This window comes from Hibiscus syriacus, unplaced genomic scaffold (genome assembly GCF_006381635.1).
Source record: "Hibiscus syriacus cultivar Baekdansim isolate YM2019G1 unplaced genomic scaffold, ASM638163v2 tig00007043_pilon, whole genome shotgun sequence".
Taxonomy (NCBI): Eukaryota; Viridiplantae; Streptophyta; class Magnoliopsida; order Malvales; family Malvaceae; genus Hibiscus; species Hibiscus syriacus.
Window position 1 is genome coordinate 22,911 of NW_024062124.1, and position 18,425 is coordinate 41,335.

Genomic DNA, 18,425 nt, shown 5'->3' on the forward strand with positions numbered 1-18,425 from the left:
TTTAAATGCATTCAATTAAGTCACTTGCCGTTAATATTTAACGGAGAAGTTGATGTGGCAGTTAAAATATTTGGTGTAATTGCACATTTGGCCATTGTTACTCATATATTCTATCAATTTGGTCCTAATTTTAATAAATTAAAATTTTAAAAGTTACGACATATTATATATTTATAACAAAATAAATTTTTTACTAGAAATTCTATTTATGGTTCTCAAAAGCATCCCGTCAATGGTACCATAAGCTCTTTTGATTTTAATGAAAATATAGTTGACGAGCCCATGCATATAAAGTTCGTTGGACAAAATTTGTATCCTACTACTATTTGTAAATGACATTCTACTAGAAAAAATGTGACATAATCTAACCTGTAAAACTAAGAAATTTGTATCCAATAAATTTCTAATAGAAAAATGTGACATATATTTCTTTCACGTTTGATACAGTCTTCCTTTCAAATTTTAAACATTCATCTCCTACCATAAAATTTTATGTCCATCTTTAATAAAAGTTTATACTGATAAGATTCTCGGTAGACTTAGCATGGAAAATTTTGCACTAAGAGATTGACCTACATCAAAATGGCGATAAATTTAGTTTGCTTTAAATTTAATATCATAAATTATTGCTTGAGTTTTTCAATTTTTTTAGAAAAAGATTTTGTTATAAATTTTGTTTTTTTTATAAATATAGAATATGTCGTAACTTTTAAAATTAAAATAAATTAAAATAAAAAGTTAAATTATGGGTCATTATACATGGTGTCATTTAATTTGAGGGTTAAGTTTATTTTAATTTATTAAAATTAGGACCAAATTGATAGAATATATAAGTAACAATGATCAAATGTGTAATTATACTAAATATTTTAATTATCACAGCATCTTCTTCATTAATTATTAACGGCAAATGACTTAATTGAATGCATTTAAATAGTTGAGAGACATGATTGACAAAATCTCAAAAATATTGATGAAAATGAAAAGGGACAATAATTAAGTGGTCACTAGTATAGTTTATATTTTATTTTAAACAATTTATCTTTAAATTTTTAACTAATTTATAAATATAAATTAAGTGTTTTAAAATTTATATTTTATAAATTAAATTAATAATATTCGTCTTTAATAATTCTCATCATTGCTTGTCCACCGTAGAAGAATAATCCCTATGCTTATATGCTAAAATTAGGTATAGATTTGTGTAAATATAAAATAAGTTGTTAGAAATCATTGAATTTCTACGGATTTACTTTCCACCAAATTCCGACTGAAAAATAACAAATGTCGGATTTCCACATCACCACGTATCTCATCATGACATGCCTGTCTACGTGTGTCTGTCGGTGCAAAAAACTAATAATAATTTAATGAACCTTACATGGATTAGGTGCCCATAGGTAGTAAACACGATTTCATGGTCGAGATAGGATTTGAAAATTTCCTACATAAAAATAAGGGTAAACTACGGCAGCGGGAACTAATGTTTAGGTAAATTTTTGTTTTCATCACTAATGTTTCAAAAATTAGAAATAGGTCACTAACGTTATCGTTTGTGACAAAATGGTCATTGGCCGTTAACAGCCGTTAAGAGGCTTGATGAAAAATACAGCTGGACCGTTATCAACTGACGTTGATCGTTGACCGTCATTTTGACCGGCTCTTCTTCTCCTTCACCCCATTCTCCAGCTTCTTTTTCTTCACTTTTATTCTTCTTTCTTTCTCTTCACTTTTCTTCTTCTCCTCTTATCACACACATGACATAATTCTCATTGTTGAGTGGAGACATTCCAGGCTATTGCTGCTCGTGAGATACGCTTGTTTTCGATATAACAACTCATTTTCCACTTTTAATCTTTTATTTAGATTTAAAAATTTAATAAAAAAGAACAAACTCTTCCAGAAGCTCATTCTGAAGGAATGAAAATTGTTCTAGAAGAGAGACACTAGCAGGGCTGTCCCGGTAAAATGATAATGATTTCTCCAATTGTGCGACAATGTCAATCATATTAGGCCTCTCTTTTCTTTCCAAATTCACACATTGCATAGCTGTATAGGCCATCAGCTCCACTGCCTCAGCCTCGTGAATCTCCGGCACCCCAACTCTTCGATCTACCACTGTCCGAAGATCCCCTGCCGATAACCTCGGGATTGCATACTCAACCACTCCTATTGTCCCAGGCCCATCTTCTTCATTTCTAAAAGCAGTTTTTCTTCCTGTCAAGAGCTTTAACAATACAACCCCAAAAACTGCATCCGATCGTATGTTCGTCGACTTAATGTCTCGATGAATTATAGGTGACACTGCATAGTTATGGAGGTATTCAATCCCTCTTGCTGCATCTAGTGAAATTTTTATCCTCGTTTTCCATGAATTTAAAATGCTCACTCTTCTCAATGTTATCTTTGTTATGCAGATGATCATAAAGTGATCCATTGCTCATAATCCAAATAACCCCACCAAGTGCTTGTGGTGAAGCCGTGATAACAATGCTAATTCTGATTCAAAAGCGGTTTCCTTCTCTTGGAACTTCTTTACCTTTGCTGAAGGCTCCCCTCTTTTAATGGAGACTTCGCGACCGTCGGGAAGTTTGCCTTTGTAAATAACCCCGAAGCTTCCGGCACCAATCTTGTTTTCCATTGAAAAGTTGTTGGTGGCATCAGCAAGCTCTGAGAGCGTAAAATGCTGGGTTTTGTCTGCACGTTTTGATGATGATGATCCACTTCTTTCACGTCCTAATCTTCGTGAGCTGTTGCGTCTGATGGAAAATGATCTTACGGGTGGGGCAATGGTGTCATTATTGTCCACAACGGTCATAATTATATTGGCATCTGTAACCGTGGGTTGCACGGAGTTATGTGTCTTGCGAAGCAAGAACCCACACATTCCGACCCATAAGCAATAAAAAACAGTGCAAACCCCTGCCAAAGCTCCGATTGATCCAACTATAAAAAAAAGCCAAGGAAAGCTTGCTAATGCACTTCCTTGGTGGTGAAAATGGCTTCATTTTTCGTGACAGAAATTGTGGTAGCAATGGGGTCAATGGCAGTGCAAGTGGGAGCTCAGCCTCACATTGCTTACAAATATTCCCTGAACCGTAACACAGGGCCTCGGAATTCAGATACGTGAAGAAAAGTGAAGAGAAAGAAAGTGAAGAAAAGTGAAGAGAAAGAAAGAAGAAGAAAAGTGAAGAAAAATATGAGGATTGGGTTGAAGAATAAGAAAGCCAGTCAAAATGGCGGTCAATGATCCACATCAGCAGAAAACGGTCCAGCTATATTTTTCGTCACACCTCTTAACGGCCAGTGACCATTTTGTCACAAACGATAACGTTAGTGACCTATTTGTAACTTTTAAACATTGGTGGTGAAAATAAAAACTTACCCAAACAACAGTGACCATTGGCGTAGTTTACCTTAAAAATAAATATGATTTGATACTATATATAAATATATAATGTATTTGAATATATAAATATATAATATATTTAAATATGATTATCTTTCTATAACATGTTTTTCTCTATATTTATGATATATTTATTTCCATTTGTTGGTATATTTTCGATTATTTTGCTATATTTTTAAATTTTTTTAAAGTTGGATTTGATGACACTTGACTGATCAAGATGACGTTTATTTATTATCCTATTGATATTCTCTTATTTAGATCCTCAGATTAAATTTGGATACGTAGCTTGCGTTTAGAGAGAGTTCTCTCACAACGTTCGACACTGATTTGCAATTGTCGGTGGCAGTGGCGGATGCACTAAGCCCCCATAGGGGCTAAGTGCATCCCTATTATTTTTAAAAAGTGGTTAAATTTAGCTTAATATGTTAAGGAAAAAAGAAAAAAAAATTACAATTTTTGCATACCCATTATTTTTAAGAAACGAAAATTAAAATTTTGGACCCCCATTTTTAAATTTATGGATAGCCCACTGGTCGGTGATCTTTCAATAGTTTGATCTCATATTGTGGCTCTTTTACTGATGTAGTTATATTTGTTCGTATATATATCTTTTGTTCAAGTTTTCTTTTATGTATTTTTAACTTTTTCTTTATATGGTCCTTATGATATCAAGTGGCTAATTTCTTAATTCAATTGTAATATGAATATGTCATAATTATGTGTTTAGTTTACAACGATGGTTATAAACCTTAATTATTAGATATTTCATCAATTTGAATAAACTAACTGTTTTTATTTGCAAAAAAATATATAAATATAAGATTAGCATGATATAATTATTCTCATTATTTGAATTATCATTATTCCATTTCTTTGTGTTAAAATGATTAGCAAGATTATTAATCATTCATCAACTGCATCATATAAACAAAACATAAGATTTTTGCTAAAATAATGCAGAAAAATATTCACATTGTTCAGCGGAATGATCAATTTATATAAGGTAAACTACACATTTAATACTTAAACTATTAATTTTGGTTTGTTTTAGTACCTAAATTTTAATTTTTTCAAAATCATCCCTAACGTTTAGTTTTTATTTCATTTTAGTACCTTCATCATAAAAAATTTAACGCGTTTAGTACCTAAACTATCAATTTTTATCCGTTTTAATACCTACATTTTCAATTTTGAACGACGATACTAAAATAAAACAAAAACTAAACTTTATGTATGATTTTAAATTTTTTGAAAGTTTCGATATTAAAATGAATCAAAATTGATAGTTTAGGTATTAAACGTATAGTTTACTCATTTTTATAACATTTGTGTTAAGATAATTGAGTTGGTATGGAGCTATTTTGGATGACCAAAAAGGTATGCACGTGCATGAGAATACAGGAAAATAATTTAGTTGGCATATTTGAAATATATTTAGAAGTCAGGATATATTCTTATTGAAAAACAAGAAGATGCAGAATAGGAAATCCAACTAGTACATCCATCAGCAATCTCGCTGACATGACATGGAAGAAAACATGCCTACATGACGAACAAGGAAACTAAACATGATTAGGTAGCAACTCTTATTGTATTATGGTTACTCATCTATCTAAATAGCCATAATAGCTGCCAGCTGATGGGACCATTCAATTAGGGCTTCCCCATTGGAGGGTGTCCTGGATAGTGACCATAAGGTGGCTCATACACTGGAGGCTTCTTTGGTGGTGTATAAACCGGTGGCTTTGGTGGCTTAGGCTCATACGTTGGAGGCTTCTTTGGATGTTCATAGACTGGTGGTTTGGGTTCAGGCTTCTCTTTCTTCGGTGGTGTATAGACCGGTGGCTTTGGTGGTTTAGGTTCATACGTCGGAGGTTTCTTTGGAGGCTCATAGACTGGTGGTTTGGGTTCAGGCTTCTCTTTCTTTGGTGGTGCATAAACCGGTGGCTTTGGGGGCTTAGGCTCATACGTTGGTGGTTTCTTTGGCGGCTCATAGACCGGTGGTTTGGGTTCAGGCTTCTCTTTCTTTGGAGGTGTATAAACCGGTGGCTTAGGCTCGGGTTTCTCTTTCTTTGGGGGCTCATAGACCGGTGGTTTGGGTTCAGGCTTCTCTTTCTTTGGAGGTGTATAAACCGGTGGCTTAGGCTCGGGTTTCTCTTTCTTTGGGGGCTCATAGACCGGTGGTTTGGGTTCAGGCTTCTCTTTCTTTGGAGGAGTATAAACCGGTGGCTTAGGCTCGGGTTTCTCTTTCTTTGGGGGTTCATAGACCGGTGGTTTGGGTTCAGGCTTCTCTTTCTTTGGAGGTGTATAAACCGGTGGCTTAGGCTCGGGTTTCTCTTTCTTTGGGGGCTCATAGACCGGTGGTTTGGGTTCAGGCTTCTCTTTCTTTGGAGGTGTATAAACCGGTGGCTTAGGCTCGGGTTTCTCTTTCTTTGGGGGTTCATAGACCGGTGGTTTGGGTTCAAGCTTCTCTTTCTTTGGTGGCTCATGGACCGGTGGCTTAGGCTCAGGTTTCTCTTTCTTTGGTGGTTCATAATTTGGAGGTGATTTGCCATAGGGTGGCTTGTAAACAGGAGAAGGTGGTTTGCCATAGTCGGGTGACTCGTAGGTACCAAAAGAGGGAGTGGTGAGAGCCACCACTCCTAGTAGCAAAACCAGCAAGTATGTAGTGGACATCATGGAGGTTTTTGCTTTTCATGGTGCAATCAGAAGTGCCCTTTTTATAGTGGTCAAGGAGCCTTATAGTCAGCCCAAGTGTTGGTTTTCACACATTCGGAAATAAGGGCATAATATAAAAAACTTTAGCTACAATTTTTATTTGTTGGAACATTTTGCGTGCTCAAACTCGAGACTCAATGAACAACAACGATTCTTTAACTAATATGGTCGTTTGATTTAATATATTTAAAATTTTTAATATTTCATCTTATTAAATCAGTTGATAATAAATATAATATACAATTTTAAATGATGTTGATGCAGTACAACTCTTTTAGAACCCACATTTCCCTTGTGCTTATTTGTCGGTAATGACAAATGAGAGGTGGCTGAATACTTTTTTTTTCCCTTTCAATTTGCTTATATTATTTAATTCTGTCTGGTTGGAACTTGGGACATAAAGCTGATTTTTCACCTACTGGTCATTATTGACATTTAGTAATAATAAAATAGTATAATAGGTGAAAAAATATAAATCAATTATAGATTATAATTTAAGGATAAAATTGAAATATTTAAAAATTTGAAGATTAATTTTAATTATGTATGATACAATAAACTCTTATTGGATTAGATATTATTTTTTATTAAACTAAGATAATTATAAAATAATATTTATTCTAAATACCCTTAACCATTTAATAGTGAATACTCAATCACTTAATTACAATCGCTATTGCTCGAAGTAATATTTAAAAACAACAACGATTTTTTTAATGTAAATTAGTTCGGGCCTAAGGTTAATTCAAAGTGCATAAATGAAAAGACATCATAACCTCTTTTAAATTGTCGGTTCTCTATAAGTAAATAAAATAATACGATTTTAATGGTGATTGCAATATATTATTACTGTCCCTATTTCATAGTACATTTTACTTTTAGAAGACAATAGGTTAGGATGAATTGTTTGTAGGTACAAAATTGTCAAAAATGGAGGTGTATACTTCCAAGATTAAGAACGCGTTAACCATACACTCCACAACGCTACAACAATACAAACCAACCATACACCTTTCAAACTTGCAATTAGATTTACTGCAAAACAGAAATTTAACATCTCCACCATACAATTAAACTCCTGCCAACTCAAGTTCCACCAATCAGCTAGCTCCCACAAAAAATTTGACATCACAAAACATTTTAGAAACACATGATTAATCTCCTCAACCTTTGACCCACACCAGCAACACATACAGTCAAATCCTTCTCTATTCAAACCCCGAGACACAAGGAGATCCTTTGAAGGAATCCTATTCAGAATCAACATCCATCGGATCCTGAAGTTCCACTAACACACCCACTTCGTTCACTTTAACTCCCACTTTAATTTGCACTAACCTCTGTTGAATGATGAAGTTGTCAGCTAATGTGTACATTTAGTTGTGTAGTTAGGGAAGCTGTTAGGCACGGTTGTTAAATGTTAGCTGTTAGCTGTTGAGCAGTTATAAGGGCTGGCTGTAAACACTTGTATATAAGTAGTGTTATAGTTGAATAAACGATATGCATTCTGGTTTTACACTTTGACGTTGTAGTTACTTCCTCACTTGGTATCAATCGCCATAAGTTCCTGGAGCCTCGTGTTTCTTGTTGCGTAACTCATAGCGTTCTTGTTAAGCGTGAAAGGTGGTTGCTCAATAAGTTCGGTATGGTGTTCTTGGTTGATTAACGAATCTTTATGTGATTCTTGCTTTTTTTCTATTGAATGTTGTGATTCGATGTTCACTAACAAGAAAATCAATATGGTATTGGATGAAACAAATTTCTTGTTGTGGAAACAACAAGTTTTATTTACTGTTCGCAGTCATTGACTTGAGCATCTTCTCACCGGTGCTATGCAATCTCCACCGGAGATGGTTGTTGATAAAAATGGCAGCTTGGTTCCCAATGAAGCTTACGATGATTTTGTAACCCAAGACAGTGCGTTAACGTTATGGTTACTATCTACCATTAGTCCAAATCTTCTATCTCAGTTTGTGGGAGTTGAGACAGCTGCATCGATATGGGCTACGGTGTTGCAATACTTTGCAACTAGGTCTTCAACCTCGGTGATGAGTTTACATTGTAAACTTCAATCTCTTAAGAAAACAGAAGACAATATGTGGGTTTACATTGCTAAAGTCAAAGAAATTTGTGATGTTTTGGCTTTATGTGGAAGCCCGATTCGTCTTGTAGGACATATTGCCAGCATTTTGAAAGGGTTACCGAGTGAATATCAGCCGTTTATGGATGTTATTACGTCGAGCAGTGACATGTTGCCCTTAGATAAGGTTTGTACTATGCTGATGGATGCAGAGATACAGATCACTGGTTTTGCAGCTCAAGAAGAAACGGTGATGTTTGTGGCTCATATTGCTCGTGGGGCTGGTTCAGGTGGTTACTCCAAACGGTCTTATTCAAGCTATGATAGAGATCATATGACTGCTGCTCGGTTAGGTGGCAGGTCTGGTGGTCGAGCAGGTCGAGGATGAGGCATGTCGCGTGTTCAGTGTTACTTTTGTCGTAAAATTGGTCACTTAGTTGATCGTTGTTGGTACAATTATGATGAATCGTTTCAGGTTGTTAGTAACAATCAACCCAGATATGATGAAGAACCTGCTCAGGCTCATACTGCTGCGTATGATAAGTGTGCACATATGTGTTCTTTGAAGGGTCTCGACTTCATGCTTCAACCAGTGCTGATGCATCAGTGGCTGAGCAGGATCAGTGGGTTATTGACTATGGAGCTACCCACCATGTCACTCCAGATGCAGATATTATAACTCGTAAAACTGGTTGCAGTGGTCCATGTAAGCTAGTTGTGGGTGATGGTGCTTCAATACCTGTCAATTTGTTTGGCAGTACGGTCATGAAGTCTGCTTCTAGAGTGATGCTAGTTAATGATTTACTTCATGTACCTGGCATAACACAAAATTTGTTATATGTGTTCAAGTTTGTTAAGGAAAACAATGGGTGTTCGTGATGCAGTTAATGGATAGGTGTTTCTTCAAGGAAGAGTGCGAGAGGGACTTTATGTGTTTCCTAATACTACTATGTCGAGTGTTTGTAAAAATGCCTTTGTAAATGTTGCTACAGTTGGTGATGTTTACAGCCTTTAGCATAGAAGGTTAGGGCATGCAACATATGATATAGTTGCTAGTGTATTCAAAGCTATTGCTGTACAAGTTAATAAATATGTGAATAAAATTTGTAAAGCGTGTTGCATTGGCAAAAGCCATAAGTTACCCTTCTGTCATTCCAAGACTGTCTATATTGAACCCTTTCAACTTGTGTACACTGATATATGGGGACCAACTCATGTAGCTTCAAATGGTTATTACTATTATTTGTCATTTGTTAATGCTTATTCAAGACACACTTGGGTTTATTTTTTGAAAGAACGATCGCAGGCAGTAAACACGTTCAAGGTGTTTCAGCAAATGGTTGCAACTCAGTTTGGGCTGTCTGTGAAGGTTGTACAAAGTGACTGGGGTGGAGAGTATCGCAGTCTGTCATCTGTGTTATTAAAAGAAGGGATTGTACATCGTGTTGCTTGCCCCCATACGTCTAAGCAGAATGGTGTGGTAGAAAGAAAGCATCGACACATCATTGAGCTTGCCTTGGTTTTGCTAGCACAAGTTGTTATGCCCTTGCGTTATTTGTATTATGCAGCTTTTATTGCAGTATTTCTTATCAATCGATTTCCTATTAAGGTTTTGGATGGGCTGTCACCTTATGAGAATTGTTGGGAAAGAAGCCAAATTATGATTTCATGAGAGTCTTTGGATGTAAATGTTTTCCTCACTTGAGGTTGTTTCAGCAGCACAAACTTGAATTTCATTCTCATCCATGTACATTCCTTGGTTACAACCCTCAGCACAAAGGCTACATGTGTTTAGCAGCTAGTGGTAGGATAAATGGTTTCAGACATGTCATTTTTGATGAGTTTACCTTTCCATTTATAGGGTTTGAAGGATCGAGTAATACATTTGTATATAATAAATGAAGCTCTACAGAACTTGAGGTTGTTACTGATATAAGGCAATTTCGAGTCAACACGGCTGGTGCAGGTCAAGGAACGGCTTCTGATGATATGAATCTGGCTGGCTTGACTGAAGTTGTTCCACATAAAGTAATTAGTGCATGTGAAGACAATATGGATGGAAACTCTGGTCATATGGGTCAGGTCATAGTTGACATGGGTGAAACTTCCCTAGAAGCTGCAACTCAACAAAATGAAGGTGGTGAAGTTGGTGCAGCTGAAGCTGTTGAATCAGCAAATCAAAGACATCATGTGGCAGTACCTGATTTATTTGACAATGTTGCCCCTTTAAGAGATGGAAATGATGCTAGTTCGTTGAATTGACATTCGATGCTGACAATGAGTAATTGTGGGATATTTAAGCCTAAGTTGTATGTGGCTAGCTATGATGACATGGAACCTCTTAATATTCATGAAGCAATTCAGTCACCTCATTGGAGAGCAGCAGGTCATGCAGAGGTTAAAGCTTTAAGGAGGAATGGTATGTAGACCCTAGTGAAACTACCTGAAGGACGGTCAGTGATGGGGTGTAAGTGGTTGTTCAAATTGAAAAAGAACTCTGATGGTTCTATTAGCAAGTATAAAGCTAGATTAGTAGCTAAAGGTTTTTCTCAAGTGCCAGGACATGATTTGGTGAAATATTCAGTCCAGTTGTCAGATTTGCAACGTTTAATGTAATTCTTTCATTAGCTGTTACGAATGACTGGCAATTACGCCAGGTGGATGTGAACAATGCGTTTCTGCAGGGTGATCTGCATGAAGAGGTGTTCATGCAGCAGCCACCTGGTTTTGAGCAAGTAGTTGCTGATGGTAGTCCCTTGGTGTGCAGGTTAAAAAAGGCATTGTATGGTTTACGCCAAGCCCCTCGAAACTGGCATGACAAACTGAAGAACTGCCTAGTTAAGATTGGGTTTAAAGAGTCTTTAGCAGATGCATCGTTGTTTGTTTGTTGGGAAGATGGTCAATGTGTTTACATACTCATGTATGTTGATGATATAGTGTTGACTGGAAGTTTCAACAAGAAGATTGAAGAAGTAGTAAAATTGATTGGAAGTGAATTTGCCCTGAAGAACCTTGGTGATCTACATTATTTTATGGGCATAAAAGTTAATTGTTGTGGTAGCTCATTAATTCTTAGCCAAAGGAAGTTTATCCTAGAGCTGTTGATGAAGACAAAATGAGCACTGCTAATCCTGCATCTACACCCATGCTTGAGTCTGCTAAGTTGGGTCAAGATGCGGGGGTGTTGCTTCAGGATGCCTATGAGTATCGAAGCATTGTAGGTGCATTATTATATGCTTGTCACACTCGTCTAAACATTACCTTCAGTGTTAATAAGGCAGCACAATACATGCATGCTCCAAGATAAGAACAACTTGTTGCAGTTAAGAGGATTTTGAGGTATTTGGTGGGAACAATTAATCATGGATTGGTCATAGAACCTGCAGTGGCAGGATTCAATGTAGTAGCCTTTGCTGATGCTGATTGGGCTACAAACACTGATGATCGCAAGTCTGTCTCTGGCTATTGTGTGTTTATAGGTGATAATCTTGTAATGTGGAACTCGAGGAAACAAAAGTCAGTTTCCAGGTTGACTATGGAGGCTGAGTATAGAAGTGTAACAGATGTTACTGCTGAAACAACATGGGTGTATGCTCTTTTAATTGATTTGGGTGTTACAAGGCAGAAAATTCCAATAGTTTGGTGCGATAACAGCAGTGTTGTAGCCATGACAACTAATCATGTCTATAATGCAAAGAATAAACATGTTGAGCTTGATGTTCACTTTGTTCCTGAGAAGATGGCATTGAAGCAAGTGTTGATGAACTATGTGCCATGAAGTCATCAGGTTGCTGATGGATTCACAAAGCCATTAGCTGCTACTCGGTTTGAAGTGTTTAAAGCCAGTGTGAATGTGCAATCTTTTCTTTGGGAGAAAGAAGAAGTATGGAGAATGTTGAATGATGAAGTTGTTAGCTGATGTGTACAGTTAGGAAAGCTGTTAGGGACAATTGTTAAATGTTAGTTGTTAGCTGTTGAGCAGTTATAAAGGCTGGCTGTAAACACTTGTATATAAGTAGTGTTATAGTTCAATAAACAATATGCATTCTGGTTTTACACTTTGACGATGTAATTACTTCCTCACTACCTTTATCATAAATTATATACCTAAAACATTACAATTATTTGAACTTATATCGTTCTTAATATATCTCTTTCGTTTTCGTGTCGGGTGGAAGTAGTGGTTAAAGGTCAAAGCATTCATAAATAAACTTGGCAACATATGGTCAAGTTAGGTATACACTAGTGAAGAAGATAAAATAAGTTGTTAGAAAGCATTGAATTTCTATGGCTTTACTCTCACCAAATTCCAACTTTTGAAATATCAAATGCGAATTTCCTCGTCACCTTATATCTCACCATGACATTGACATGCATGCATGTCTTGATGTGTCTGTCGGTGCCAAGGAAAAAAGTAGTTGAATCTCGTCCTTATATTTTATAATTTGGATGAGCTAAACTAGATCAAGTTTAGGTGGATTTGAATAATCCATTTTACCATTAAAAATAATTTATTAGTTTAATATATGTGTACATTTATATGATTTTTGTTAAAAATTTATAAGTAAAAATAAACAAAGTGATATCAACTTAAAATAAGACATACACAAAAGTTAAAAGATTTGATGTGATTTAGCATTACTTATCTCTACGGATGAGAAAAATAATTATCCATTAAATAAAAATATGGTATAATTTCACTATTTTTCTTTGGTTTACAAATATGTATGTGAATGCTAAAACAAATACAAACATAGTATTAAAAATTTAAATAAATACGAATAGAATACAATTACTTTATAAATAAATAAATAAATACGAATACGATTCTATTGATTTAATTTCTATTGATTTACGCCCCTAAATACACTATCAAAATTAGGCCTGTAAACGAACAGAAACGCACACGAACGGAAGTATGTTCATGTTCGTTCATTTAATAAATAAACGAACATAAACGAATACGAATATAAACGAACAATTTTTTTTTCATGTTCGTTCATTAAGTAATATAACTTGTTCATGTTCGTTCATTTAATTAATAAACGAACACGAACGAACGAACATAAACGAACATAATAAACAAACATAAATGAACAACACAAACCCACACAAAAACTTATTCGAACACAGCAAATGAATGTAAAAAAAAAGTAAACAACAAGAATAACAACTTAAAATTCATTAATATAACTTGTAACTTTAGAGTTAATTTGTTCGAATACGACAAAAATATACATAAATCATAAATAAGCTATATGAACATAATAAAGTCTTAAAGTTAATTTATTCAACAAAACAATCTTCTTGAAATCGAAACAACTTCAATAATCTTCGTAACATATTCAACTTGCCCTCTGTTCGAACATAAATGAACATAAATGAACGAACATAAACGAACATATAATCGAACGTTCACGAACGTAAATAAACGAACGAGACCTTTGTTCATGTTCGTTCATTTAATTAAACGAACTTAAAATCTTATTCATATTCGTTTAAACGAACTTGAGCAGATAGACAATATTGGTTAGCTTTTGAACACAAGAACAAGACAAAACACATTACAAGACGGTAAAAGTAAAAGACAAATTACTTCAAAGATTTGACAGTAGTAGTGTGACATTGACATCTATCTTGTTTGTCACTTTAAACCTCTAATTATTTACTGAGATGGAATTTTTCAAGCATATTCTCGAACAGGTTGGTGGGGACGTACGTGGAGAACCTGGCATGGATTAGGTGCCCATAGGCAGGTAATAACTATTTCATGGTCCAGATGGAATTGAATATTTCCGACACAACGTAAATACGATTTGATACTATATATAAAGATATTGAGTTTTATTTTAAATTAGTATTTAAATTTTTAAATATTTTAATTTCATAATTGAATTATTATTTTTATTCTAAATTTATCCTTAAACTTTTAAATATTTTAATTTCATTATTGAATTATGAATTTTATTCTAAATTTATTCTTAAACTTTTAAATATTTCAATTTCATTCCCAAACTATGACTCTCATTCTAAATTATTCTCCAAACTTTTGAATCTTCTAATTTCATCCCTAAATTCATCCAATTATATAATCACTTTCAATCATAATTTAACCTAAATTTTATTCTTTTCAAACATATAATAAATAACTTGGCCTAAAAATTTTATCAGCAAGGGATATGATTAGTATAGTGACGGATCTATAAATATTTTTCAAGGTGGGCACACATATATTAATACTAGAGAATTTTTATATAGAGTGGACACAAATAAAATTTCAGGGTGGGCACAAACAATAAAATCAATAAGTAACCGAAGAAAATTCACCACCCTGGAAACAATGTACACCCGCCACTGATTAGTATATACGTATAATTTGAGATGAAATTGAAATAGTTAAAAATTTGAGGTCCAGTTTAGTATTTAAATCATAGTTTGGGGATGAAATTGACATGTTTAAAAGTTTAGAGACCCAATTTAAAATAAGAGTCATAATTGAAGGGCATGTGATACAATTAACTAAAATTAATTAGCTGACCCTTATTCCCATATGTAATGGGGTAGGGGAGGTAGGATAGTAGGCTGTCCCAACACCAAGTTGAGAGCAGCTTCCGTAGGAGACCTCTGAATTATGAAATGCCCTTCATAGGACTCGATCTCACGACCCCAAGGTTAAGAACCTTGTGCTATACCAACTGAACTGGATGGTCATTTCATAACTAAAATATATAACATTAATTTAAGATTGTGAGATGAATAAAAATAAATAGTTGAAACCATTTTGAATATTTTCTCATTTCTTCTGTTAGTATTAATAATTTATTTTTACTTATTTAATGATCTTAAATTAATGTAAAATCTTTTAATTTTATAATGTGTAACTAGATCTCACCTCATTAATTTAAATTTTTAATAATTATATAATTTAACGTGATTATAACATAGGCAATAATTTTATACAACTTGTTAAAAACACTCTTATTGGAAAACAAGAAGAAACAGTATAGGAAATCCATCAAGTACATCCATCAGCAATCACGCTGACATGACATGGAAGAAAACATGACTACATGAATAACGAGGAAACATAGTAGCAACTCTTTATTGTGGTTACTAATCTATCTAAATAGCCATAATAGCTGCCAGCTGATGGGACCATTAAATCAAGGCTTCCCCAATGGAGGGTGTCCTGGATAGTGACCGTAAGGTGGTTCATACACCGGTGGCTTCTTTGGAGTCTCGTGTACTGGTGGCTTCTTTGGATGTTCATAGACTGGTGGTTTGGGTTCAGGCTTCTCTTTCTTTGGTGGTTCATAGACCGGGGGCTTAGGCTTAGGTTTCTCTTTCTTTGGTGGTTCATAAACTGGGGGCTTAGGCTCGGGTTTCTCTTTCTTTGGTGGTTCATAGACCGGTGGCTTAGGCTCGGGTTTTTCCTTCTTCGGGGGCTCATAGACCGGTGGTTTGGGTTGTGGCTTCTCTTTCTTCGGTGGTTCATAGACCGGGGGCTTAGGCTCAAGTTTCTTTTTCTTTGGTGGTTCATACACCGGTGGCTTAGGCTCGGGTTTCTCTTTCTTTGGAGGTTCATAGACAGGGGGCTTAGGTAATTTGCCATAGTTGGGTGATTCGTAGGTACCAAAAGAAGGAGTGGTGAGAGCCAACACTCCAAGTAGTAAAACCAGCAAGTATGTAGTCGACATTGTGGAGCTCTTTGCTTTGCATGGTGCAATCAGAAGTGCCCCTTTTTATAGTGCTAAAGGAGCCTTATGGGTTAGCCCAAGTGTTAGTTTTTTCACCTTTGGAAATAACCAGCTAAGTGTTATTAAAGCCTTTGAGTAATTCATAAATATAATTTGGTCCATTCCGATCCCACTTAGTTGAAATTTTGAACCATGCGGATACAATTGCTTTACAACGCTAAGACATGAAAAATATATATATATATATATATATATAAAAGAAAATATTGGCATGGTATACAATTTGAAAATGTATGTGTATGATACATTAATTTAAATAAAATATTTTTAAACTTTATTATAAAAATATTACTCCAATTTAAGTTTATTTAATTTTATTTTCAAAATTTTAATCTCTAATATATTTGTCGGTAATAACTAATGAGATGTGTCCGAATACTTTTTTTTCTCCCAATTTGCTTATCGTTACCTAATTCTGTCCGGTTGGTACTTGGTACATGAAGCTGATTTTTTCACCTAATGATCATTATTGACATTTAGTACTACTAAAATATTCATTTTACCCCTTATTCTATTTTCTGTTGCATTTTGACCCTCAGTGTTTCATTTTATGGTAAAAAGGTCTTTAATATTTGATATAATTATCGCTTTGTCCCTTATTCTTTTTTTATGAGGCGTTTCATTTTATGGTAAAAAGGTCTTTAATATTTGATATAATTATCGCTTTGTCCCTTATTCTTTTTTTATGAGGCATTTTAACCCTCAATATTTCATTTTAGGTTAAAAAAGACACCTATTTTAAATCTTTAATTGTGTGTTAGCTACTCCTTTTGTCCCATAAAATATGTCAGTTATAGACTTTTTTTGGGCATTTTTTTCTAAACATTGACCAATTATTATTAAAAATTTATTATTGATAAAAATATGTAAAAATATATTTTATAAACCTCCAATCAAGTAATTTTCAGATATATATTTTAAAAAATTTGATTATTTAAAATAATCATGTCAATTTTTAAAAAACATTGACTTTTAAAAAGTCAATAAAAGACATTTTTTATGAGACGGATGGAGTAATAGTTTTCATCTATAAATAGAGCTTTTTGCCATAAAGTGAAACGTTGGGGTAAAATGCTTCAAACAAAAAGGATCAAAATGATCATTTTGGTAAACATTAAGGGCTACTTTTGACATTATGCCTAAAATAATACCATAGGTGAAAAAAGTAGATAGCTCATAAGCGGCCTAGAAATCAATTATGAATATTACATTTTAACTTTACCACATGTGTGACTTTTCACACACTTATTTTTCTTCTATTATAACTTTTCAAAGATCAAATTACTGATATAACTATTGGAAAGCATTGAACAAAATTTCGACATTTTTTCAAAAATTTCACAATTACATAACTTAATCCACTCTTCGGTCTAAACTATTAATAGAATAATAATTATAATTCTCATTTTTAAATTTATTTTTAAATTTTTAAATATTCTAATTTTATTCTTAAATTATCAATATATGTTAATCACATCACATATTAGTAAAATCGTTATAAAATTTGTTGACTCTCATGTAAACATTAATGTGTATTATGTAATAATACGATGTGAAATAAACGATAATTAATATTGAATTTGAAAAAAAAAATTATTTCGGAAGACAACAGGTTTGGATGAATTGTTTTTTTGTAGGTACAAAATTGTCAAAAATGGAGGTGTAAACTTCAACTACCACTCTCATTTCCATGTGCCAACATTTTGACTCAAATTCGGGTAATATCACTGAGACTCTTTTAATAATATCGTCGTCCCATCGCGAATTATATAACTTGTAACATGTACATAAAAATATTCGAACGTAAAATTTTAAAAGATCAACAACACACTTTTACTCTACTATACTTTACACGGTTCATAAATATAAGCGCATAACTTGAGTATAAACAAAGATGTATGAGAAGGGTTTCAAATAGCGGTCCGAGACCACGATAGCGCAAGCGAAATAGTGGTAACGCTGCCTTCTGATAACTCTCTTTCATTTTCGTAGTGGATGGAAGTTGTACTTAAAGGTCAAAGTAGACATAAATAAACTTAATTAGCAACATAAGGTCAGGTTAGGTATACACTAGTGAAGAAGATAAAATAAGTTGTTAGAAAGCATTGAATTTCCTTGGCTTTACTCTCACCAAAATCCAACTTTAAAATATCAAAAGGCTAATTTCCTCGTCACCTTGTATTTCACCATGACATGCATGTCTAGATGTGTCCGTCGGTTCGTAATTAAATTTTATAATTTGAATGAGCTAAAACTAGATAAAGTTTAGGTGGATTTGAATAATCCATTTTACCATTAAAAATAATTTATTATTATTTTTATATATTTATATGATTTTTGTTAAAATTTCGTAAGTAAAAATAACCAAAGTTATATCAATATAAAATAAGACATGCACAAGAGGCAAAAGATTTAATGTGACCCAGTCTTGCATATCTCCACGGACGAGAAAAATAAT

General features: G+C 34.0%; 1 protein-coding gene and 1 pseudogene across 4 annotated transcripts; both read right to left on the reverse strand.

Moving 5' to 3' along the window:
- Positions 1-1,907: 1,907 nt before the first annotated feature.
- On the reverse strand, positions 1,908-3,131 carry LOC120201169 (annotated as a pseudogene).
- Positions 3,132-4,841: 1,710 nt separating this feature from the next.
- LOC120201193 (repetitive proline-rich cell wall protein-like) lies at positions 4,842-15,923 on the reverse strand. Of its 4 annotated transcripts, none has more exons than XM_039201853.1 (3): positions 15,475-15,923; positions 5,280-5,805; positions 4,842-5,121 (listed from the first exon to the last, which is right to left on the reverse strand). In XM_039201853.1, the coding sequence occupies exons 1-3, from the start codon at positions 15,905-15,907 to the stop codon at positions 5,115-5,117; spliced, it is 966 nt and encodes a 321-aa protein (XP_039057784.1). In that variant the 5' UTR covers positions 15,908-15,923; the 3' UTR covers positions 4,842-5,114. The 4 variants fall into 4 exon arrangements, with proteins under 4 accessions (XP_039057784.1, XP_039057782.1, XP_039057781.1 ...); XM_039201851.1 differs by having other exon boundaries at positions 4,847-5,447; positions 5,493-5,805; XM_039201850.1 differs by having other exon boundaries at positions 4,850-5,805.
- Positions 15,924-18,425: the final 2,502 nt, after the last annotated feature.

Coding starts and splice junctions, on each gene's coding strand:
- LOC120201193 (XM_039201850.1), bottom strand. CDS start 15,907: ATGTCGACTACATACTTGCTGGTTTTACTACTTGGAGTGTTGGCTCTC. Junction 5,806..15,474: donor CAAACCACCAGTCTATGAAC/ATCCAAAGAAGC, acceptor CGGTTTATACAC/CTCCAAAGAAAGAGAAGCCT.